Here is a 25,468-nt window from a genome sequence, read left to right on the forward strand (position 1 = left end):
AAAATTTACGGCCGAACGTAAACTCCCAAAACTCACAAAAAAAAATAGTTTATAATATAGTAGGGTGGGGGAAGATGGGATACCTTTTCATTCTATTTTCTCGTCGCATTTGGTAGTAAACAAAGAACATTTAAAGAAATATAAAACCGTATTTCCAGGACTCCTATAGACCGTTGTAAAATGTTTAAAACCTGTTCAGGACATTTGGATATCACGTGTTAAAGGTGTCCCATTTCCCCCCATCCTACTATATATAAATTTAACATAAGTCAAAATTGATTGTTTAAATCACACAGTTTCAGTCTTGCGTGAGTTGGGCGAAAGCGATGGGAAAATGATTTCCAGACATTGGAGATCAAACGCAGATTTGGACAAGACAAACATTCCGCTTATACAGGAAGTCTATTTGCGGATTCGTATCGACTTACCGCGACTAACTGATCACAATAGATTTGTGACAATGCGCCCACTGTCGTATTTTTCACACAGCACCGTAGAAAACAATACGGAAGCTTTACTATTGAGTAAATACGAATACATCTAACTGAGCTATATCTCCAAAATTCAGGAAAATTATTCCAACACAAAACAGCGTTTTGGTAACCATAACATATAAACAACTTAAAACAATCAAGCAATAATAGAGAAACATAACGTTATATTTTACCTCTTATCTCAGCATCTATATGTAGACATCTCTGTAGATGTGTAGATGAACCGTTTGCATTTGAAGTGAATGGTCCACATACTAAAAGCATCATATGAATGTAACTTCAGTGTTCTTTTAAATTCTGTTTTTTTCGTCATAAAACAATACCACTAATACTGGGCCCTAAAGCATTGGCACCTATGCAGCATGTTTCAGCAATGCCGCAATTCTGTTCTGTTTAGAACTTACATACCAATGCAACAGTTGACTTGTAAACAGATGTTTCAACAAAAAGCGTGTTACACGTATCTTGCCGAATCTTGCACCAGGAACACCAATCAGTCATTTCGCCCCTTAGAGCAATCAACGCCTATTTGGTGTTGCAATAATCAAATCGACACTGCTAATAACTGTGTTGTAATGATTTAAGTAGAACGGGGAAACTTCATTACCGCAAGCTACTATGTGGCAATATACACGTAACTCATCATACTGTAAAGGGAATTTCTCTTTGTCAAGGTGGAAAATCATACTTCATTACATACATTAAAAAGAAACTTTTCTCTGTTAAGATTACCAAGAAGTTTGAACAGAGTAATATTACATATTTCTTGTTCTGTATATCCGTGGTCGTGATAACGTAAAACGATATATAGTAGGGTCGGGATGGGGGGACGGGACACCTTTAGCATATAATATCTAAATATCCTGATCGTGTTTTAAACAATTAACAACGGTCTATGGGAGTCGAACGATTAAATTTTATAATTCTTTGACTTTACTTTGTTTACTATACTCAATTGTATAAGAAAATAGAATTAAAAGGTGTCCCATCTTTCCCCACCTACTGTATATATAGGTGTAGCTGAACACGCGGTTTAAGCAAGAGTGTTGTCCAGTTGTCTATACACGACCACCTGCTGTATTTCTTTATGTGTGATCCAGTATATGAGAGGTTATGCCACATTGCCAAACACAGTCCCCATTTAAAAAGGCACGTATACTCAACTGGTACGTGCTGTGCATGGAATACGGTACGTTGGCCTTTTGATTTCGGTTCGTTTGCTTCCACGCATGAAACAGTCAGTCTGTTCTAATGTACCGTGCATAATCGGAACCGGAATCTTACCAGAAAGTGTGCTAAGCTGCTCCCTGTTGCAATGCGATATTAGCGAAGGTCGACCAGTTCTGCCTCGCATTCGGCCCGAAGCGACCTCTGCAGTTTTTTCGGTATACGTTTGGTGTTTTCGGATTAGTTTCGAAAAGAATCCTTTCGATTTTGCCGAAAAAACTTGGGTTAAGTGACAGTAGCAGTAGTAAGCGGATAGCCATGTTTACTTCTCTGCACGGGTAGGATTCCGACAAAGTCAACACTTCCAGGTGATGACAAGCAAAGCAATTTGCAGCGAACTCCCAAAGTTAAGAGTTAAGCCTCCCATTACGCAAGCAGCAACCTACACAGAATGTTTGAATACTTCACAAAACATGCTTTACTTGGCAAACACAGTAGCTTGACTGCACTGTACCACGCATTTCACCCCTGCTTTACCCCAAATCACCCAATTTCGCTGGTGATAAAGCGGTATGTAACTCAAAACTATTGTGTTGCCAGCAATGCCCAGCTACGAGTTCTATTTTTAGAGCCAAATTCAGAACCAAGTGCACGCTCGGCCGTAGTTGTCAATGTAACTGTTCCGTGCTTTGAACCACACGTCTCTTTGCTTATGTCTACACATCCTTCAGAGGTAATATTTGCCTGATTTCCGTACAATATGTCATGTCACCTGTGGATCTACGCAATCGACGTAAATCATCAAACATATATTAGTTTCAAAGATATTGACTCTTCGGTCTCGCCAGTACATTTTATAAGCGTCAGGTTGGGCTTGGTCTGGGTCAAACTTCGTACGACTATTATACGACACAATATTTGCTAGACCGGTGATCAACAGCGTTGCGAGGAATATCAATTTGACAGAGCGCTGTCATGAAATATTGAAGTATCTTGTAGCTGCCGAGTTTAGACATGGCAAGCAGTGGGCAATGCTCTGTAAAACGTGTGGGGTAAGATGGGAACTGTTAGCACATGACATCGCATATTTCCTAATCGTGTTTTAAACAATTAACAACGCTCTTTTAGAGTCGCGAGGATACGGTTTTATATTTCTGTAAATATATTTTTTGTTTACTATACCATCAAATTAGACACTAAAAGAGAATATAAACATAGTTTACATATATAACCCCAACCTTCTATATTGTTTCACAAACGAACGCATTTTGCTTTCACAGTGTTACAGACTTGGTACAGCGTATTTTATTAATAGTACTTGTACCATATGGCAACGTAATAAAATCGTTTACCGTGAGATAACTTTCCGGTTCGTAAAGTTGCGGTTTCTTGATCACAGCCAACGCGTCTACTTAATTTAACAACGGAACGTGTTTTAATGTCCCCTCAAACAGTGCGTGCGTATCGACAGCCGTATACTTTCCCTCTAACCCGTTGCTCTCAGCTGTGTCAATATGAGCATGCTCGCTCTGTGCACCGCAGAGCATCGGTCCCATGCATGAAATTGAACGTAAGCAAGTGCGGGTACGTGTGAGGTGTGAACTGATAGATATCTTCGATAAGACAGAGCTCCCCGTGTGTGGTAATCGCGGGAGATAACCTGAAAACAAATATGAGAATATTATACACAAGTCTCGATATAGAGATGTTTTGTTTCGCTTTTTTCTCGACTAAGCAAAGCGACCAAAGGATAAACGTTGCTCTTTCTACTGTACACAGTAATAATTATAATTTGTTATTTGGACAAAGCACGGATTGTTTATAAGTCGAAAAACCGCCCAAATTAACGCCCGCAGAACAACGAAAAGCGACAGCGCAGCAGAATCACTCGATTTCAATCAGTTCTCATCAATCGGTCGCTGTCAAAATCAATGCCACATTCTTTGTGTGAGTGCTGGACTTGATTTTCCGCTTGTAATTGCATGTTAACTCTAATCCGACACTCTACATTTACATGGCCAAGTACGATTTCGGACTTGCTCCTTGACAAAGGCCGATTGTCTTTAAGTTTCAATTAAGCTTAAGAGGTTTAGACTGATACATCAAAATTGCTGGCTCGGCCAACACTTAATTAAGGCCCGACTTGTTCTTGGAAGGCCCAACATTTTGGAACAGAACCTGGACAATGGGAAAAGCATGCGGTATATCAAACCTATGTACGGTTCGGTTAAGCAGTAAATCCTATATAAGCTTTTACCTTTCTCCATCGGTAGCTGCAAATTTCAATAGCCTTCTGGAATTAAAATCATCAGCTTATCCCACCTCGTTACCAAGACTAATTGCAAGTTGCTCAGCGGTGAAGGTTCGTCATCTTATAATCATAAACCGATCCGTGCGAGAACTTCACACTTTCGAACAATGGCCACTTAACTTGTGTATCCATCAACACGTACCGCACTCTAGCCCGGGTTTTGCGCTGATTGTAATTAAGTGGAGTCTTGAGCAGGCGAGGATAAGACGGCCAGATGCGCCTCAGTAATAGACGAGCATGAGGCCACAAACACGCCAGCAGTTTTGGGAAACAGCTAGTTCGAAGGCAATCGTTTTTCAAGCTGTTTTTCGAAAGACGGGGTGAGAGATACGAACCCACGCTAAATATTTGCGAACAACAGTCAGGGTACCCAGCTGAATGTTAATGGGTTTTTATTTTTTCAGCCTCGAACACTTTCGTTGTCGGCAATACGAATTCCGCTATAGCGTGACTTGGGCTCATAATTAACATGACGTATACTGCGGTCGCCATCATGCACTTCCTATAAGTGAAACCGATCTCGGAATTTTGGCAGTTCCATTACCGTATACAGCGTCTGCACATTGAAAAGGTTCATTATTTACGTGTACACGCCATTTACTTCGTGTTACAGCACAGTAAAGAATGCCGACATAAACACACAGCAGAGATTACAGCAATTTTAGAACAGTCGTGTACAAAAAACGTATCTTTGCACAGTCCTGCACCAAATCGCCTTCGATTTTGTTTTCCGTATCTTCAAAACGGTCGGCCAGAAATGTAAAGAGTGTCTCGTCCCCGCGAAATAATTACCAAAAATCGGGGCTCACACGAAAGTCTAAAATTGGACGCGGCTTCGGCTGCTTCTGCATTTAGCGAGAACTGGGTGCGTGGAGATAGTTATTCAACTTTGCTTTTCACGGCAGCTTTGCCGTGACGTAACTATTCTGCCGTAATGGCCCTGTGTCGAGTGACTCCGTTTGGGCAAGCTTTAAACCGTTGAAGGGAATACGGATATGGCAACATGCCTCGGCATAGCGGACTCACCCTTTCTTTTTACGGGGTGTATTTTTGACACAACAGAGTTATGAAAACCAAACTGATAATAGTGATTTCGGATTCTAAATCGGGCCAAGGGTGTCGTCAGTAGTATTGAATAGCTTGTTTATTTTTCAGCCAAAACCGTCAGTGATTTCAAAGTTATTTTTTTATTTAACACTTTCAATATATAAATTGCAAAAAAATAACTTTTTAACAAGCGATGTACACAACAACAAGTTAATAAATAACTATAATTATTTACGCGGGAATGCTGAAGATCGACACAGAAAGGAAATACGAAGAGCAAAATATATGAAGATTACAAAACTCATTTGTTTCATTATATCGTAGTGTGGCGTACGCCTGAAAACCCAATGTGTTTGTTGTTAATTGTCCAAAGTATTGTTAAATACATGACAAGGGCATGCTTTGTGTGAAATGGTATATAAAGAAGCTCTTATATTACTTAAGTTATAAAGAAATACGCATGGCAAGAGTTTACGAACAGTAAGAAATGCTGTCTGGGCGTCATTTCTGGCTGTTATGGCGTCCGAAGTTTGATGGCGCCTCGCCACACCTCATTCTTCGACATCGTTGCTCCTCGTGGATATACGGGGGCGCCTTCTCTGCCACTCTGGCACAGTCGTTCGCGACCTAAATCGAAACCCCGTTTCGGTAATTGAAAGGACACTGCCAGGTCGGCATACCGCGACGGTCCCCTATCTACACCCACAAGCTTGCACCGTCATTTCAGGGTAATTTTTGAGGACGACTTTGCTTTTGTCATCCAGGTACAACATAGGTACACCTCCTAGTTCAGTAGGCACGCAGCATGGCTTAGGCGTGAGCGCTGAGTTCGCGGCGTTAACTAAAGTCTGCACAATAGCGTGATTTGTCGCGTTCAAATGATCCGACATTGGGAACGGGCACTGTCCTTGGCAATAGTAGGCGTCGTAGCCCGGTGGAGCAACAATCCAAGTTGTCCAGTCGACCTCAGCAAAGTCCACGTAGAGGTCATGCCGCTGACAAACATTTCGACGCTTTCGTTTCTTCCGACGGTTTTTTCTTCCAGAACTTGAGTTAGAGGAGTCGCGGTTTCTACTACTACGTTTGCGCCGACGCAGCGAGGTATCTTTTCCGTCGTGCGAATAAGTGAGAAGCATTGGTCTTAGATGGACCCACTCTCGGTCCGAAACATCGTGGTGCACATCACGTTTCAGGCGCACATGTCGCTCAGCGTCACCTTGCGGCGGTATTTGTTCATCTTCTTGCACCACCTCGACCACTAAACCATGGTTCTCCTTGTGCGCGACCCTGGACCATAGCAAGGTAGCTGGACTAACATCAAACCGTTCCCAAGTTGTGTTCCGGGTGTCTATGAGTCTCGTGTCCAGTAACCGAGTAATAGGTTGGGGTCGGCTTCCAAAACGGCTCCCTGCTCTTCCCCCATCGTCCGGAGGCATTTTGACGATCTCGTATATATTCAAGCGATGCATGTGGCCTTGGCCTGATGTTACATGATGCCACACCGCCTCTCGATGCAGGAGAAGCTCTGCAGCGCCGATAACCTCTTCACTCGGCATCGTACTGATGTCAAATCGTAGCCGGATGTGGTTGCTCGGCATCCCGGGGTAATGCTCCTCGTTATCTGTAGGAAAGATTCATGATTTACAAAAGGCACATCCATCGCGCTAATGAGTAAAAACAGGGATTTGTTTCCACAGCAAACAGCGTTTATGTCACTCTGTAACGCGATATGGCATTCGACGGCTGCGGCAATGCCTGTCTCTTGCCGTGGCACCGAGTCCATTTATAGCTCGACCTTGGACATGTTGCCACAACCGGCTCGCCAGTGGTCTCCGCCTGCCGACATGGGGTCCGACAAGTCGCGCGTGTCTCGCGCCAAGCTCTATAGGCGACCATTACAAGAGTTTTACTCGCATTGTTTCAGCCGCCGCAGCAGTGTATCGTTCGCGGTGGTAACAATAGGAAGGTGAAACGTCATAATCGTCCCGCCCCTGGACGCCCGGCACCATGTTTGTTATTGTTGTATCATAAATAGCTAATTATGACCAAACAATGGCAGGCGCCGTCGAAGAAACTGTCAGTAGACAATCTGCTTAAAAGCTGTTGACTATATGAAATGGTCTTCCGTCCACTCGTTTGTTCGGGCAGGAATTTTCTACACGCTACTCTGCTTGTAATAAGCTACAACTTTGTTTTTACTGGCTCCCGCGCCCTTTCAGCTTTGTAAATTTAAACCAACAACACTGCATTATTTCGTCTGGATGGTGTGTTCGTTTACACAAGATTTATTGGCCCGGGTAAGCGATAAAGTAAAACTTGAAAGAGTTTTTTTACTTTGATATACACAGGAACACAGCGCGGTACGTTTTGTTCCGGGAGCAATCGCGACGCGACGCGCCTTCGACTGTGAACACAACAGCAAGCACCGCTATACCCGCCTTTCGTGTTCCAACCCTATCGACTTTGAACTTCTGCCAACCGGCGCGTATCGAAGCAGCAACCGGTTAAATGCGCGGTGATTTAGCCCAATAGAGATATAGGGGTAGAAGCCTTAATCGGGCTTGGTTAACCTACCATTTCGTCGCCTTCGACGTACAATTACACTCGCATAATCCTGATAATTTAAAAAAGTTTCCGCCTTATCTACCCATTGATTCTATGCTTAACTTACAAATCCGGATACCGCAGATCGCTCCAACCACAGGTCCAATTAATATCCAGCGTCTTAATCACAATCACGAGGCCTTCGACACCAATCCAGTAGCTTGGTGGATATGAATCCGCGCCGTATCATAAAGCCAAAAGCCGCGAGCGAAGGAAGGAAACGCGAAAACGATGTATACATTACGTATAGGGACCAGGGTTCCAAACCAAAATAGAAACTTACGTACGCCAGTGCTTTACGTGAGCAACCCGAAATTCATAAATGCCTATATTTGGCTGAACGCTTATCGATACCTTTATGTACGATAGGTTGTGTCAGAGGCGGCAAAATAGTTCTCGCTTAAAAGATATCCGCAACCGTTTGGTGTGTTTGGTTATGACTAAGTTAGCGGTAGGTGTCAAATGTGATAACGTTATCGCGTTCCTAATCTCAGTTAAGGCTGCTGACCACCTACGCATTTCTTACAACTATTTTCCCGCTATTAGTAACTTTTAAGCCGAGAAAACAAAATTTTCAAATCGAGTTTGACTATGCCATGCGCAAACCTGTTTATAACACATTCCTATATATGACAATGTAAAACAGTCCTTACCTTCGTGGTGATAACTTCTAGCAGTGTTAACTCGGCTCGCAATATCTTCATGCGGAAGATCAAAACCGGTTTCCCATGACGTCACGATCTTAGGTTCGGGCTCGTAGTAGTCGCCCATGTGCGCCTTGTACAGGTGCTGCATAATACGCGGGACCTGGAAGTCTTTTTCCGGCGTGGGCCTTCGCTTAAGCCCGAACATGTTCAACAGGCTTTTCTCATATTCGTTGACTATCGCGTCCTCTTCCTCTCGGGTGTCGCTCGTGTATTTGGCGGCCTGCCGTATCAAGTTATTCCGGCCGACCTTGGGCACGAGGCCCGAGCTCACGTCCAATAGAAAATGCAACACCAGAGTCGCGAGTAAAGTCCAATCCGTAAGCGCCACCATACTTTACTGTTGCTGTCTTCTGTCACAATAAAATCCAGCGGTTTTCTAGTTCAAGTCCTTTTCAAGTCTTCGTGTTTCTCAGCACTGAACTATGCGCATCTTTCTACGGTTGACGTTATTACAGTCGCTCGGCGGGACTATCAAAACTGCAAGAAAAAAATAAAGGTTAACTGAGATATGAACCTACACAAACTGTAGGCGACGCACGCTGCGTTCTTGCCGCTGTGGACTGCCGCAGCGAGAAACGGTCTAGCACTGTCTGCACGAGCGAACTGATGAACCAAAGTCAGCGAGAGAAGAGGCGAAAAAAGCGAGACCGCAACTCTGATGAAAGAAGTTTTCGAGAACGATGGGCAGCGTGTATGGTTGGTAGCCAACTGCGCTTTCAAACAAACAGTTCACCCTAAACGCTGATCATCATCGAATTTCGGATGATATAAAATAATATCCCAACGATCGTTATAAAACTATCGACCTGTAAGCGGGTTTGATTTTTTTTGATAATTCGTATATATTTCAAGTCACATCGATTTCAATCCATTGAAATCGGCTTAAAGTGACGTAATTTGGTTTCAATTAATTTATTTGTCGTTTAATGTCATTCGAGGCAAAATTTATTCCGTAATTTTACGCGGCGCACGCTTTATACACGTAAAGTCTTTTAAGGCTGCGCGAATGAACAAATTTGCGTAGCCGCAAAGCTCGTTCCGCATTTGAAAATCCAACATTAAATAAACACTTAATTTCAGCCAGACAATACCCTCAGCACCGACTTAAAGCAATGGCCGCACCGAACAAAGCGTTAGACCGCTTCCCCAATGAAGGCGATTTGCCTAATCTGTTTGCACTGGCCGAAAGGTGTCGGCCGCGCGAATTGAAAGGCCAACCCTCGGAGCTCTCCATGTATTTGCACTAACGGGTCATCTTTGATTGAGTCCACGCCATCCCTAAGGCCTCTGTACCTACCGCGCATGACTTCCAACTTTCATCAAGTCTAAACCAAAGCGCTCGGTGCGAGAAATTACGGTTCAACAAACTGCACAAAACGCGATATATTTACCACTTAGTAATACACACGTGGTGGTGCATGCTAACATCATGCTTGGTCCTTTCCCCACAACGGCATGTTTACGTACCACTGCCAGCCATAATCACATAATTGCGCCGCGGAACCAGTTCTCGACTTGGTAGCGATTGTGTTTGTTTTGACGAAGTAAGCGCCGCGTCACACAACTTGAAGGCGCTTGTTTAATGAACAACTGCACAATTATTGCCCATCGTAAACAGCCACAGAGTGACTGGCATGCTGCCCTGGTAAGAACGTCCTGATATCTTTCATTCAACTCACAGCACACACACCACTTCCGTAATTTCCGAACCCGCAAACCGCGGCGGAGTGAAATATTCATTATGTGCAAGACTCAAGTGCAATTACGCGGCTCGAATGCGACTTTTACGAGGCCCTGTGTCGGTACCGAAAGTTAGCTTCGTTTACGCTTTGATGGGTCGCGTACGTGAGTAATTTGTGACGTCAAACAAGACCGAGATCTTGCTCAAGAGGTGGTATTGATTTTGTTAACAAATCTCGTAACATATATTTACAATTAACAATATGGGGTTAAGCTCTGTTTGCTGATAACATCGATATTAATCTGACTTTGCCATACAACGTCCGAACGGCTTACTACAAAAGGCTAATCCTTTTAAAAGTGCCAGTTAGAAACTCGCTATAATTGCTCTGTGTGCGTAAACTGTCGGTCAGTGGACCTGGTGACGGACACTGTTTTTGCAAGCCAACATTCCAACAGTTTAAAACTGTTGGTCAACTGTATTTAGGTAATAAGATTATGCTCAAGCTGGAAGATGAGGGCGACCGGGTGAGCCTCGCTCTAGCCAGTAAAGAGTAAGGTTAAAGCAACATGCTTGTCGATTTTCGGGGTCGCATCCCTACTGCTCTTTCCTTCTGTACTTTTGATGAATTCGCCATCAAAGAAAGAACTGAAGTAAGCAAACGTCTGCCTGCTTACTACCTGGTAACCTATGAAGGCCCTGTTATGTTAAGTACCCAACATAACCCTATCTGCTCGGGTTAACAACGTGGCCCGTCCGACGCCTCAAGACGAGACAGGACGCGAGAGAGACCACCTTTACGGATCAGCATTAGCTTCATATTCAGTACTGTTCACGGTTTCGTCAAGGTCAAAATCCAGCGACAATTTCAAACAAGGTATCCAGCCATGTCGGTTGTGGTAAACACGCAGTTATCACGCGAAAGTGACGCACGCAGAGGCAAGTGACAAAGCGCACAGTAAGAAGCTGCTTTACATTGCTAAGAGCTAAGGCATGGGGGCATTAAAGGGATCATTCTCGGGTCGTTACAGCTCCCACACACTGCGGGCATAGGGAGAAAATCGTTTCCAGCGCGACAAAATGGCGTATCTAAACTCGTTGTGTATAGAATATAAATCGTTTACCGGTTTATGTTTACGTGTTTACTAATACGACTCGCTCTGACGTTGCTGTTGGCGGAAACGGACGCTCAGGGTTACAGTGGTTGACAGCAGTGTGCTTACCCAAAGCAAACTGCTGGACAATACAGTTTCGTCCGCAGTCGGAAACACAAGCAACAGTTAACGGCGTAAATAGTTATCCGTCTTTCGCCAACCCTATACACAGGTACGCGCTTTGAAACTCTGCCAGAGCGGTTTTAGTTTAAAGTTCAGCAAGCGAGAGCATCTCTTCGAGCGAGACTCTTCTTGTAAGGTTAGCGGTTAAGCAACAGTTCGCTTTCGTTTGTTATTGTTGTCGGCCGGCTTTCGACTATGATTGATGACTGCCTGCCATGCGAGGTTTACGTTCACGCATGCCCACCACCCCGGGCAAATAATGAACCACGGATTAACTTATAAGTTGGCGCCGAGGTGTTGCAAAGTTTCAAGCACCCGGAACTGAACCTCGCTTGGGTGCTGCGAGTGGAAATCCCGCTTTGCAGGCAAGGGTAGAAACAAGCATACATCGCTACATGTTCGAACAAAACGGCGGTTTTGGCGAACACCCGGGTGACTCAGTAGGCGTCCGGGGTCCGCAAAAGAATTCAGTCGCAGTTATCTCATTGCGTCCGGCGGTTAGGTGAGGCATGCGAATAGCTAAATGCTAAATCCATTTGCTCAGCTCGATAACTCGCCCTGCCGACACCGCAATCCTGTTTACTGAAAAGTTACATTATAACAAAAGCGATGCCTGATGGTTCTTCATCAAAGACAAGCGGTGCGATTAAGCCAAATATGTTTGTTATGGAATGAATAAACAAATGTCACTGTAGAGACACGATACGAGCGTATGAGAAATGACGCAATGTTATAAGTTTGGGTGTAATTTAAGCCTCAAGCACCAAATGGGGCAACAAGAGTGATTCTGACTCGAAATTCGCAATATCCTGGCTCGTTGGTAAATTGTGGCCGATGCACACAATACCCGGTCCAAGTGCTGCACAATGCACACGTCCATAGGAGGTAAATGACTGTAATAACAGGATTCAAATTGCCCTATACGTCGCCAAGTAATTGGCCAGATTGGTATCAGGTACCTGTCTACATCTGATTCGGATTCGATTACAAAACGCCGTCTCTCTGCTGCTCTAATGTAAAGGCGCTTGGTGAAGGCCACAGCGCAGCAAGGAGGTGCGGGCCGGATAAAATCAGGGTGGCAGGAAGTATTGGGATCCACTGTTGTCCAGGGTCAATTACAATACCACGACATGCACGCATAACCTGCATTGTATACAGCCGCGTTTTTAAGACCCCATGCATCCGGCATTCCGGGGCAAGAGATTTGGTCCCGGAGAAAGGCTGAAGTGCAGCGTGCGTTCTGACCTATCTGTCAGCTTATGTCGGGGAGGGTAAATTAAGATAGACAAATATGACAACGGTGAAAGGGAAAACCACCTAATGAGGCATCGTTCCAACCGCAAAGGCCTTTTAGCTTGCTAGATCAGTCGACCTGGAGCGTAAATAGGGCGCAATGTAGTAAATCGTGCTACTTCATACGAACATGGGTATTGCTTTGCCCTTTCTAGTTTCTGATGCAATTTTTCGCCGGAGATCGCCGAGTAATGTAATAAGAACAAATAACTGAGATAACTAAACCGCTAAACAAACATAACCTGCAAACACGCCCACACGGGAAATGTGCATAACATAGTCCGATACAATTAAGACTCAACGACAAACCGACTATTGGTGGACCGTAGTAGCGTAACGTACACAAACTAATATATGGTGGAAAGCGAATGAAAAAGCCTGAAGCTGTTCATGGGAAATTGCCACTGACCGACAGCACTAAAATCATCTCAAACCCTGAGCATGCTATACCATACATGTACCTCTCCTCGCTATTGTTTGCTCTGTGTAATCGTTCATATCTGGCCAGTCGTGGTACCGGATTTCCTTGCTGGTGGAAAGGCAAATGCACTTAATACTTCTGCGCAAACAAAGCAAGTCGATAGGCTTCTCTATTCACTGGTTCGCAGCCACAAAGCCACCGCACACACGCTGTCACGGGCAGAGTGACAACGATTTCAATACGATTTTGAATAATTAGGTATACCAACAACAATATACGTAATACTTGAAATTTTGATTGTTTTTCGGCCAATTATTAGATCATTATACACGAAAACGCTATAAGTTGCATAGCATTGCACAACATCAGAGCAATTTAATTTTCATTACTGCCAAGCGCAAACATAGAAGTAAATATAGCATTGCGCAGTTTTTCGCTTATAATCGTTCAGTGCAGAACCAGTATAGCTCGGAAACCGTGGCTGACTGTCTGATGGGGCAACTTTCGACTAATAATTAACTACCGGTTTGATTTCTATTAGCTGATAATGCACTAGGAAATTTTCATAATTATTAACCCATTATATCACCGATAAGCGATTCATGCGGTCAGTCGATTCAATAGGTTTTATTCTACAGCCTAATATAATGAAGGTAACACTAAATGAGGAATAACTTAATCCAAATTTTCATTTTACACGGACGAGGGAGCATGTGAATCACGGAGCCGAAATTGGTCGCCGTCTACGTGTATTGTCTTCCGCGTGTTTGAAGTTTCGTTCATTTGTATTAATCTCCCCATTTGTCGGACGGGCGCAATGCAAAATCCACTATTAGCGGTTCGCGTTACGCCGCCGCTCGTAGGAATGTCCTAAAGCCGTGTAAGCTCGCACCGGACTGCTATCGTAGAAAGCATGAACAAATGCTAACTGGTCAGCGGCTGGTTAAAGGCAGGCGCCTCTGTTAGTCAGTAGATGTTATAGGGATTACGGTTTAACCCGACCAGTGGCGCCAATAGTAGGCGACTCGCTTCTCAAAGCTCGACTAATTTGCCGCCTTTCCTGGAGAGTCAACTTTCACGCGGTAACTTTCCGGGCCGCCTCAATTGTGTAACTTATTGCGACGACGTTGCACAAAATGCACACTTTGCACATCCGTGTCCCATGCGCAATACATTGGCCGCGGACATTTTCTGTGTATTAGTATATCTGAATAGCAGTGGGACTATTAAGTTGAACCTACAATTTGCGGGCGCGGCCCCACAATAGCTTTCATTCAGCGGCATTTCGCGACGGATTGTCCGCGTAATCGCTTCTTAGCGTTGTGATCCGTATAATTGTGACAGAACTTTTGACATCCCGCGTAAATCGTTCGCCCAACGACGTACATTGCTTATTTTTTCGGCGGCCTTCAAACGGAAGGGTGCGGTGCTTAGTACAGCCATGCTCGTGAAATCGGCATCGAAATGACAGAGTACGTTTTAGAAGCACGCACGGATTTGTGAACGTATCCAATAATTGCTCGCTCTAAGCATCCATCAGCCACGAAGGCAAAAACAACCTTTTTTAAATCCAGCACACAGGCCATTTGCAGTAATCTGTAATGATTTTGAACTGTGTCGGTTTATAAACTCAAAAAGGCTAATCCCTTCAAACGCCTGATCTGGGAACAGCGCTTTGGGTGGCAAGGGACGATAAGGAAACGGGGCTGGGCCGGCTTTACTAGCGGGGTGAGGCAACTGCGAATATGAACATACGAGTAATCCTGGCAGAGTACATGCATGGCGGGCAAACACATTACCGACTAATAAAAATCGACTTTTGTTCCAAATACCCGCGCTGCCTACTGAAATATTACGTTAATTATTACTCCCTGGCTTTAGAACTGAAGTAATTTGGGCGTACCTTCGATTTCACGCTAGCTTATGCATTGGGTAAGCCCGGTTAAAATTGGATTATTAGGTCAGGTTTTCTTGTTGGCCAAAACAAAACAAATTTGCCCTTACCGTTTGCTGTCGCATTTCTGCATAGCAAAACACGTCAAAACTAATTTGAAACCACTGAGTAGGCATTGTACATGTAACCTACAACTATCTCAGGTTAAAACAGCAGATTAAAAAACGTTTAAATCTCTTTAGCTAGTTTGTTTTATCGATTTAACCTAAAATTGCAGCGTTTAAAAATGTCGAACATATCTAAACAGCAACGATTTAAAATTACTGCGATTTCAACATATAGTTTTATACTTGTGCATTAATTCGTGTGACAGATTCGCGGTTTTGGATTCACAAAATGGTAACTGGCTCCGCCGTGGCTAGAGCGACACAATAACTTTTGTTACACAATCCTTTGGGCTGGAAGGTTAGACGTCTTGTTTCGTTAATTAGACCGGCCCTGATGCGAATACCTACACCGCAGCGCCACAACCACGTGGAAGCGAAAGGACGGAAGCGGCTCAAAATGGATTCGTAAAGAATGGCAATGTGGCTGAAACTTTAGATTGATTCGGCGGATTGACCATCCATAGTTTCCCGCAGGCATATCATCTAAGCTAGGGTTACACGCTGGTGCCTTATGCTCGTTCATAAAAGAGAAACGGGTCTCTGTTATACATGTGACGGTGATTTTTAATGAAAACCCTAGCAATTTTTGCCTCATATTTCGTTGCCAAGTAAACCTAAGTTTACTGTTCAAGTTTTCGAATGAATTTTTAGATTGACAGTTTTAAACAAGATTTTGAAATTGAAGGATAAGCGGTAGAACCAGGTGGGCCTTTCAATTTAATTGCCATGAATTATTTTAATCCAGCAATTGACTGACGCACCGATCCAGGATTTAAGTGGAAGTCGCGTGAAACCTCTTGTCGTAAGGGACTTGCGGTTGCCGAATGATACGTTTTATCTGACCAACACCGACAAGTTGACTATCATTAGAGCGGGGCACTGAACGACTTACAAATCACTTTCAAAGTGGGGGACGCGCTGCAAGCTAACGACTCGGCTGATTAACAACCGCCCTTGCGACCGTGCAAATAATTACAGTGCTGTAGTGCTACGGGCGGTAATAACTCGCCAATGGACATCCGGGTGCACACTCTTACCTATATGTGGTTTCGCTGCTACAACGAGCAAAATCTTTGGTCGTCTTATAAGATTATCCTTTTAGTTCCAGGAATCGAATGTTGGTTTTCAGCGGCAACTATTAGATACGTTTGACCTGGCGAAAACAACGGTAAGTTAATAGATTACCAGCTCTTTGCGGAAAGGAGCTGCTGTATTATCATAAGTAAACGTATCCAGTCTTGCAGCACTCTAAGGCCGCTCCTGTAAGCCCTGTACTGAACAATAACACCTCTCAGCTTTAAAAACACCCTCATTACACATTCAGGACTTGCCCCAAGGTACCCCTGCCTCGAAAAACGTCTCATCTTTCTGGCGGAACGATTGGTGAACAAATCTAAAACCGATTACACGACGTTTTGTTTGTTATTTTTGCGGCTTGTAAAGTAGCGGCCACCCAAACTGCCGCACACAAACGCTTGCTCGCACCTACAATATAACTAGGTCGCGCTTTACCTACGGTCACTTGGGAACGATATAGGCGCAGGCTATAGCGATGTTCACCTGTCACTCATACAATGCTGTCGAATTTCAAAATTGAAGGATAGCGGAAAATCGCGCCTAAGTTATCAGGCGAGTAACCGTAGCTCGAGGACACCATGTTTGGGAACAAGTTATATTCAAACAATTTCCTGGTACTTGTGGTCTCGGCACATTGAACACTTTTAAGAAGTAAGCGTAATGGGTTTTCCCAAAGCGGCTAAACAAATGCGACCGATAAGAATAGATTGCTATATTTTCCGGATCAGTAGGCATTGACAGTGTAGCGGATAGGTAGAAATTGTACATTTTTATTTTAACAGTCGCTTGTACTAGAATATTTAATCGCTTGGAAAAGTGTTATAGTTAGAAATGTCAGACCAGTAGGCTCACACATTGTCCAATATGCGAGTGTCATTCTACCTGTTCAAACGCTCGTCTCTGGCTTGGCTTGGGTAGCGGAACGTTAATCCCAATGCACATACAACAACTCGGACACGCGCTTGGCTATTTTTGTGGTGTTAAGATAAAAAGCGAAGCCAGTACAAAACAATGAGTCAACACCCTGAATGTCTTTTCATCGATTATTCGCAACCAGGTCTGCACCTCGATCCCGCCCAGTCGGCGCCGGCCCGAAACAAGACATCCAAATGGCGCCGACCGCGTTCGCAGCGCACCTTCTCTGCGAGCCCAGGTATAATGGCCCCGTCTTACGCCGGCGCGCGCAACAATTAGATGGGATGGATATTAAAAGGGAGAAGGCCCTGGTAAAAACGAAACAATAGCCCAAGCTTACTCAAAACTTCTGAGGAATTCCTGGCGAATTTAGAATCGCGACTTTGATACGGAAACGTACTGCGAATCACTTTTGGAGGTTTGTTTTATCGGTTGTCCCGCTTCGCCGGCACGCCACAGTGAGCGTTCGTCGGTTGTTTTCTTCCAGCGCTCGCTTATCCGAACCGGGACAGTTGCTTTCCGAAATATGTTAACAAATGCATTTCGACTGACAGCGCAGAACGGTAAATATTTACGCCCAGTAAGAAACACCTGCCGACGGTCTATTTGCTCAGCGGTTATGATTAGCTGGTGTTTTGTTTTTCAAAAAAAATCCCGAAAACGCCCGCAATTCGCCAATTAGTGCGGTACGAGTTAAAACGGCGCGTACTTGCACCATAGCACTGATCCCGTAATGTTGTTTGGCATCAAACATCGGTTTCACAAGCGCACTACTTCATAGCCAGAGCCGAACCTTAATTCACCGGTACTTATTCATGAACTTTACCACTGCTAGTTCGGTGTATGCGTCAAAACACACATTATTTACCATTTCGCAACACATTAAAATACTTTAACAACACGAACACTTCTCCTAAGCTAGATTTGACCACGTTACAAAGCAAAGGCTGTCTCGACAAATTAAACCGACGGATGAACTAATCGCGGGTATTTATAGCTCGACGCTAGATAAAAGGTATTGTTAACTTCTACACTATACACCGGGTTTCCTCTGCTAACCAATTGATGGCTGTTCTGCTATATTAGCTAATTTGCGGTATTCAACTCATTTATAATTCCAAATTGCTCGTTCGTGACTTTTCTAACTAAATAATAAACGCCTAATAGTCTTAACCTTTCCCAAGCCTAGTTAGCAGTAATTTTGAACTAAAACGGAACAAATTTACTTTAGAACCTCGGGAGCAATTTATAATTCCGCCGGCCTTGTCGTCGCTAATTCCCGCCAAACGGACTGAGCATTTCCGATGTACCGCGCCGCCAACTGTCGTTCCCCGTCTACATGTCCGTCGCTAACCGACCGGTACATTTTTGCTTCGATCGGCCTTCTTTTGACAACGCACCCGCGCTTGTGTAACTTGCGTTTTCTCAGTCGCGTACAAACCTTATTTCGCCCACACCATTCTTTCATCATCCGAATAAAATTTACTATCTTTTAGAAACTGAATAATTTGTCGTCGAACTTTTGTTTTAAAAAATTACAACTTAAAATCACGTTAGTTTTCGACTATTACAGCTTTTCTAAGGAAGACATACGAACTAGTCCGAACAAATGCTTTACAATACATGCCTCTGCTCAGACATATTTGTTCCGTGTAGTTCGCGACTCGGAATAAACTGAATACGTAGGCATCAGCCAAAGCTTATATTTCGTTCCGCAGCCTTTTTCAATATCACAACTGAATAACGAAGGTATATTTATAATCTACTGCGTTCCCCAGCCTTTTACAATCTGCTTCTGGTCTCGTAACTCCGGACGGAGCGATGGGAAAATTGTTTTTTTTACTTGTCTTTTTTTAGCCGTATCTTTCGCTTTTTCGCAGCTTGATTTTTTATTGTGCTTCCCCAAAGATAACTGAAACTTTTCCACGATTATTGACTGCGTGGTATTTGTTGTCATTCATAATTCAATTAAGACATGCGAGAATTGCTTTCAGCTGAGTAAATAAAGAAACGATACTTAAATGCTATTACATTTACAGCCCGACAGCTAAGCATACGGAACACCTTGGTTCGAGCCCACTCTCGTGTAAAGCCATAAGATAAGCAAGCTTGGCGGTACAATATCCGCCAGTCAGTGCTTATTTTGTCGATTTAATGATGTTTATCAGTGTCGATCAAGGCTTGGGCACGTAGACTGGGTTCTCTCTGCGTGTAGCAAACGAAGCGAAATGTGACGCTCTGTCGCCCTCTAGCGGTTCTACAATAGTACGTTAGGTTGGTTTTTCTGCCAGTCGTTTTCTTTGGCTCTATGCCGTATTTTACAGATAACATCGTCGGATTAGGGAAACATTGGCGTTAAAATACCCCGGCTAGGGTGTGGTAGGTGCGGCATGCACTCGCGAATACTACGTGGCTCGTATTTAAAAGCTTTTAACCGCACCCGGAAGTAGGCGACGGCTCGAGTCGTACCCTGTCACAGTTTGTTTGCTCTTCTAGTTATAATGGCCAGTGCTATAAGTAGACCGTTCCCGTTTAAAAAGTTAAAGCAGCGTCCCCAAACATCAAACCCGAGCTTTTGGGTGGCCAAATTTAATTAATTCGCCAGACGAAATTAATCGTATTTACAGCCATAAATAATGGGCGGCACCGAGTTTTTGCTCGTCCGAAAGAACCACGTTATTGGCAAACTTAGGTAAGTTTGCGTAGGGACGCAACGTCAAGTCGTAAGTGCTGTCACGTCTGTAATATCGTCTATCGTCCTTGTAAAAACTTTGTGTTCTATTCAGGGTCGAGCTGGGAAAATGAAGCTTTTGTCTAGTGGAGTTTATTGCTTGATAAATCGATATTGTTGCATCCCATGTTTGCATAACGCTCATAAATTTAACTTGTGCGCCATCTAAGCAAATGTCATACGTTATCAAGTATCAGACATAGGAATATTATTTAATAGTTATGATTCCGAATATTTATGCATACGTTTGCAAAATCAAACGTATGAATGTTTGAAAAACTATTATTTATTACAAAAAGGTTTGCCGAAAATGACAATTACCATTTGCGAAGTTAATGTATACCTCTGCCGTTCCACACCGTATCCAAACCTAAAAATAAGCCCGATTGGTTTGGCTAATTGCCCAATACCCTAACCCCTAGGGTGTACTGTTGCAGGAAGGGGCCACTTCCACAATAGAATGCGCAACCACAGCACACGAAGTGCACCTGCGGTTACAAGTTATATTCTAGATTTTAAGGACCATTGCAAAGTTATTTAGTTGAACTGGTTACGCGGTTGAAAACAAGGTGCAACTATTTGCTTGCCATGCGCAATTGGAGCGGTGTAAGTGTCTCCAGATGCCCCAGCACAGACAGGTAGCAGTCATTAGTGCTTGACAATGCCGAGCCTTGTATCTGTATTCATATACACGCTTGGTAAACAGCCTTCATTTTCGCTGCTGGCCGGAGTCCAAATGGTCTATCATAGCCGAATCTCGTTTCGCTGACGGGAAAATTTTTCGGAAATGGCATATTACGGCTGCGGCGAGCATCCATCATTATTTTGGAGTGTTATACGCGGTTTCCTGGCATTTTGAAATTGACGTCCAAGAATATTTTTTGGCAGGTTCGGGATCCCATCAACGCATATAACGGTGAGTGCGTGTGGTCCTGCAACAGTACACCATAGGTCCGTGGGCGCGGGTTGACCCCATACAGACATTCGGAAACTGTTCAAAACAAGCGTATACCTGGCCACTTCGAAAGTGCACGAGATAATGTACACCACCTTCGCTGGAAAAGCGCATACCAACAGCCGTAAACGACATGTATCATTTTCCCACAGCCAGGTGCGAAGGTGTCATACGATCAGTCTTGTTACCGCCACCGTTGAAATGCCGATGCCAATATCAGGAAGCAGTAAAACTCTTTTTACAGCAGGCACTTTCTCTGTCTCGCAGATATAATAATTGTTTATTAGCTTTGAGTACTTGGATTGGACGCTTTAATTCCGGCTGGGACCGGTGGTATAGAGTCTAGGTTACGCGAAATTGAACAATAAGATACCGGTGACTGTTCACTTACGCAATAACTGGGATAAAAATATCAGGATACGTAATCGACCGTCTGGAAAGAGTTTTAATTTGCACCACAAACGTGGGCGAGATTTTTATATGTGTGTGGGTGTTTAATACATAGACACGTAAAAATTTACAGCTTCGTAAACGGCTTTTAATATAACTTCCAACAAAACGTGCATATTGTCCTGTTTATGTCACACTGACGGCCGACTCGCGTGGGACACATGCTTTTAACTAAGTTAGTCATCACTTTTTACCATGTAAAACATTTTGGCAAATGCAGTGTATTGGCGTGAGTTTTTGTATCGGAAAATTAAAGTTTTGTATTAACTTCCTTATATAAGTCACACGCCAATCGTTAGACTGACACTTTGACAGGCTGTCGCCCAACTCGCTTTTAGATCAATATCATCACACGGAGCAACTGCTTAATAATTCATCGTTTTATTAAATTTAAAGCTAAAAGCCTTTGCGGGCACGTTTGGTTTAAAATGCAACGATAAAATCTACGTGTGCTGCAACACAAAAAGTCAAATAACTCTATAGCAAAAATTCCGTACAGTAGTTCGGTTTAATTTAATGTTCATCTGCAGCCACAAGCCTCTACTACCATATCTTCGTACAGGCGCAACACAACGTTGTCCTTTTTATCCAAATACAGCATAGATACAGAACTCAGCCGGGTAGGTACACAGCAAGGCATTGGGGTGTTAGACGGATCTACAGAATTCATCATTGTCATTAACATTGCATGGTTGGTGCCGTTTAGTTTGCCGCTTAATGGAAAAGGACATTCCCCCGCGCATCTGTAGGACTGGAACGCCCGTGGAGCTATGACCCAATCTGACCAACCCATCTCTTCAAAGTCCACCCACATTGAATGTCGCTGGCAAATAGTGCTCCGTGTAGCCATACGAGTTTTACGCTTACGCCTACTGGCAGCCTGTTCAGTATCTCTGCTTGAGTGTTTTTTTACTTCAGATGTGGCGCTACCTTTACCGGCAACGCTTTTGCTGTCGTTTCTATTATCATCAGTTTCGGATATCGCCCTTGTACATTGTGTACTGTCTATGGACACAAGTAAGAGCCTGGGCTGGCCTGAACCGAAACTTTCCCACTTGCTAACTGCCCAGTTTTCAGAGGAATTTATAGACCATTCTGATTGATATTTTTTTGTCACCATAAGAATGTATCTGCATGCCGATGCTGTACCATGGCGAACTGAATCCCGTCTCCACTGGCTAAGAATCGGTAGAACGTCGAGAGGGTGTGTTGAATCAGTAGTAGCGTGTTCACTGTTAAATGTAACAGTTCTATTAGAAATTTCTTCACCAAGTATATGAGCAATTTCGTCGGAAAATTCGTTGCTTGAAAACCGATCGTTCGGAGCTAATGCGCTTCTTAGTTTTAAATTCAGTTCGTTCCAGTTATGCTGTGAGATTGCGTACACACGGAAAGTGTATTCGAGGCCACTGTGTGCTTCCCACCACTTTGATTTCTGGTCATTTCCACCCGGTAATGCGGCGTAAATAATTGCTGATGTTATTTTTTCGAAGTCTGGCAGAACACCAAAGTGGTAACGCAACTGTAGCAGTAAATTCATCCCATCTTGGTACAGAATCCGCCCTGGCAATGTAATGCGTTACATCATCAGTTAGGAGTAGGATAATTACGTAACTCAAATATTCAAAGCATGCCGATGTCACCATTTAGCACAGTAACTAAATAGGAGCGGTTATCAAGAAATGTTGGCACATGCCCTGGCAAAACAGACGGACGTGTCAAAAACGCTGTTTTAGCGCTATAGGGCTCTTGTAGGCATTTAACATTCACGGGCATTCGCGCTTAATATATCGCCACCTCTTACCCAAGTGCACCAACCGTGGTGACTCTAAGGCATCCCCTCAAACACATTTAAACGACCGTGCAAAGTTTTAATGCCTGTCAGTTTCTGTTGGCTTTATGCTTTAAGCCATCAGTACCAGGGCCTTATCAGGTGTAACATTAGCGCACCTGTCCGTGGACCAATGTTGATTGAACGTGGCTAACAGGGCAAAAAACAAGATTACACGAACCGCCTTTCACAGAAGTGGCCGAAAACTGCCGGGCCAACGTGACGGTGCTGGTGTACTCACACGCGTCACATGTTAAGGTTAAATTGCTTTATCCATAGAAACAAAAGGATAATTAGCTAATGATAAAACCTATTACCTTTGTTTCGAAGGCTCCGTACAACGTTGCCATTTTGTCCAGGCAGATTACATCCTTTCGCTGCAGATTTGGGCTTTTCCAACAAAGCACGAATAACACTTGGTTGATCATCATCGATTCCAGCAAAAGTGGCAGCTTCGATATTTGATATCTGGTTTACTCTCAGTAGCTTTTGAAACTCAGTTTCTTGTTCTTTTATATACACCTCTCTGTTACTGATGTGAAATTGTCCGTATTCATTTGCAGATTCACGATTTTTAAAATTTTCAGTCAGAAATCCATTCAGACGGCTATGGGCTTGCTTGTCAGACTTTACAGCTTTAAGTTTTACTGGATCAACTGTGAGTTTAGTCTCTACACCAACAGAGTCCCATTGCGCGTACACGAAATGCAGTGCCACGAATAAACACAAACCAGCTAGCAGTATTCGATGCATCTTTAACCCAACACTTTCAACGGCTCAGTATTATTAAACTGCTAACACTAACTCAACTTTTTTTGCTGATAACTTCTTCATTTTTTAGCAACAACAACAACTAACAGTGATTAGCAATAACACTATACAAGCTTACAGCTTTCGGCTGAAACGCTAGAGCGTGTTGCAAATCTCCACGATAAGGGGTCGATAAAGTAGGTCTCCTTATCGGGTTTCTTACAATAATTTTACATGCGTGTAAACTCGGTAATTGTCACTATTGTGTTGACAGTTTTGCATGTGAACAAGCAGATTTTGGCCGATTCGTTGCGTTTGTTTTGACTGATAACAATTCCCGGCACGGAGGGAACAAGAAACAATAAAAATCCATGCTATGCTACTATGGGTTAAGATGTATAGTGTTAGCGCACAGTATCTCATATTTCCTAAATGTGTTTTTAACAATTAACAACGCTCTTTTAGAGCGGTGAGTTATATATAGTAGGGTGAGGGAAGACGGGACACCTTTAGCACATAATAACCAAGAATCCTGATCGTATTTTAAACAATTAACAACGGTCTAGGAGTCGTAGAAACATTTTTTTTAATTCTTTGAATATTTCTTGTTTACTACCAAATGGGACGAGAAAATAGAATGCAAATGTGTCCTATCTTCCCATAATCTACTAAATCTGTAATATTCTTTGTTTATTACCAAATAGATTAATAGAACGATAAAAGAGAACGAAAATAAAAACATTTTTACCCTAACCCACTCTATTTTGTAACACGCACTAAAAGTAACGTAACATGTTTCCACGGTGCATACCACATCCGTATTAGTTACGTAACCGTTTCCATTTTTGCGCTATGATTTATGGAAAGACTTACGTCATCGCTATAAAAACGCGTGGAGAAAAACAGCGACGATATGTTTAGGAAACATCAAAGACGTTTGGAATTTCGAGCACCGGCGCTTTGATACTGAGTTTGCTCGCCACGATCGAGTCGTATCTTTGTTGTGAACGATTTACAGTTCGGTCAGGATCAGGAATTGGTCCGGGGTTTATCTCACTAAGCCTACGAGCATTGGTTTGGCACAAAGGATACTTGAAGCTATAATACGGCACCGCTTACAGCAAAACGACTAAGACCCTGTTATGATTTCAACACAGTTCTATGTTCACTAACACGGATGTTTGACAGAAAGTGGCCACGGTGGGCTATATACCGTCACTTTCTTGTGGCCGACAAGTCTAAAAGCGTTTTCTCACGACTGCCGATGCCTCACGCCGTACTCTAAGTGCTGGTTAAGTATCAGGTACACGTATAATCAATGGCAACGATTTTTCGCTTGCCTTAATGTTAAGTTCCCCTTCATACATTATTCTCACTTGAAACTTACCACGTAAACATAGCATAGCTCTTCCGTCGTAAGCTGCTTATAGCGGCATTGGGTTTTCAAGTTTACCCAGAAATTCTCATTTATTCGATTCGGGGAAAATTCTTAATTAATAAACCGGAATTTTTCGTCACATCCTACCTTGATTTCCTTATTTTGAACCGTCAGTTTTGCTTGTCCTGTATTCCAAGCTTAACTTCTGATCTTCTTACTCCCCAAATTGCCAGTTTTCTAACAGAGACATTCCTGCGAATATCTTGGAAAAAATAACAATATAGTAGGTTTGGGTAGGCCGGGATACTTTAGTACATA

At 43.4% G+C, this 25,468-nt stretch overlaps 2 protein-coding genes across 4 annotated transcripts; both read right to left on the minus strand.

The window, feature by feature from the left end:
* Nucleotides 1-5,143: 5,143 nt before the first annotated feature.
* LOC149736549 (bone morphogenetic protein 2-like) lies at nt 5,144-25,444 on the minus strand. 3 transcript variants are annotated; one of them, XM_089876149.1, is made up of 4 exons: nt 25,298-25,444; nt 16,101-16,216; nt 8,277-8,807; nt 5,144-6,640 (listed from the first exon to the last, which is right to left on the minus strand). In XM_089876149.1, exons 3-4 carry the CDS (start codon nt 8,659-8,661, stop codon nt 5,712-5,714), a joined length of 1,314 nt encoding a protein of 437 aa, XP_089732275.1. In that variant the 5' UTR covers nt 8,662-8,807; nt 16,101-16,216; nt 25,298-25,444; the 3' UTR covers nt 5,144-5,711. The 3 variants fall into 3 exon arrangements, with proteins under 3 accessions (XP_089732275.1, XP_089732276.1, XP_089732277.1); XM_089876150.1 differs by lacking the exon at nt 25,298-25,444 and adding an exon at nt 18,282-18,393; XM_089876151.1 differs by lacking the exon at nt 16,101-16,216 and having other exon boundaries at nt 25,298-25,414.
* On the minus strand, nt 21,554-23,943 carry LOC149736550 (uncharacterized). The gene is made up of 2 exons (XM_089876139.1): nt 23,340-23,943; nt 21,554-22,754 (listed from the first exon to the last, which is right to left on the minus strand). The coding sequence occupies exons 1-2, from the start codon at nt 23,773-23,775 to the stop codon at nt 21,712-21,714; spliced, it is 1,479 nt and encodes a 492-aa protein (XP_089732265.1). The 5' UTR covers nt 23,776-23,943; the 3' UTR covers nt 21,554-21,711.
* Nucleotides 25,445-25,468: the final 24 nt, after the last annotated feature.

This window comes from Ciona robusta, chromosome 4, assembly GCF_009617815.1.
Source record: "Ciona robusta chromosome 4, ASM961781v2".
NCBI lineage: Eukaryota > Metazoa > Chordata > Ascidiacea > Phlebobranchia > Cionidae > Ciona > Ciona robusta.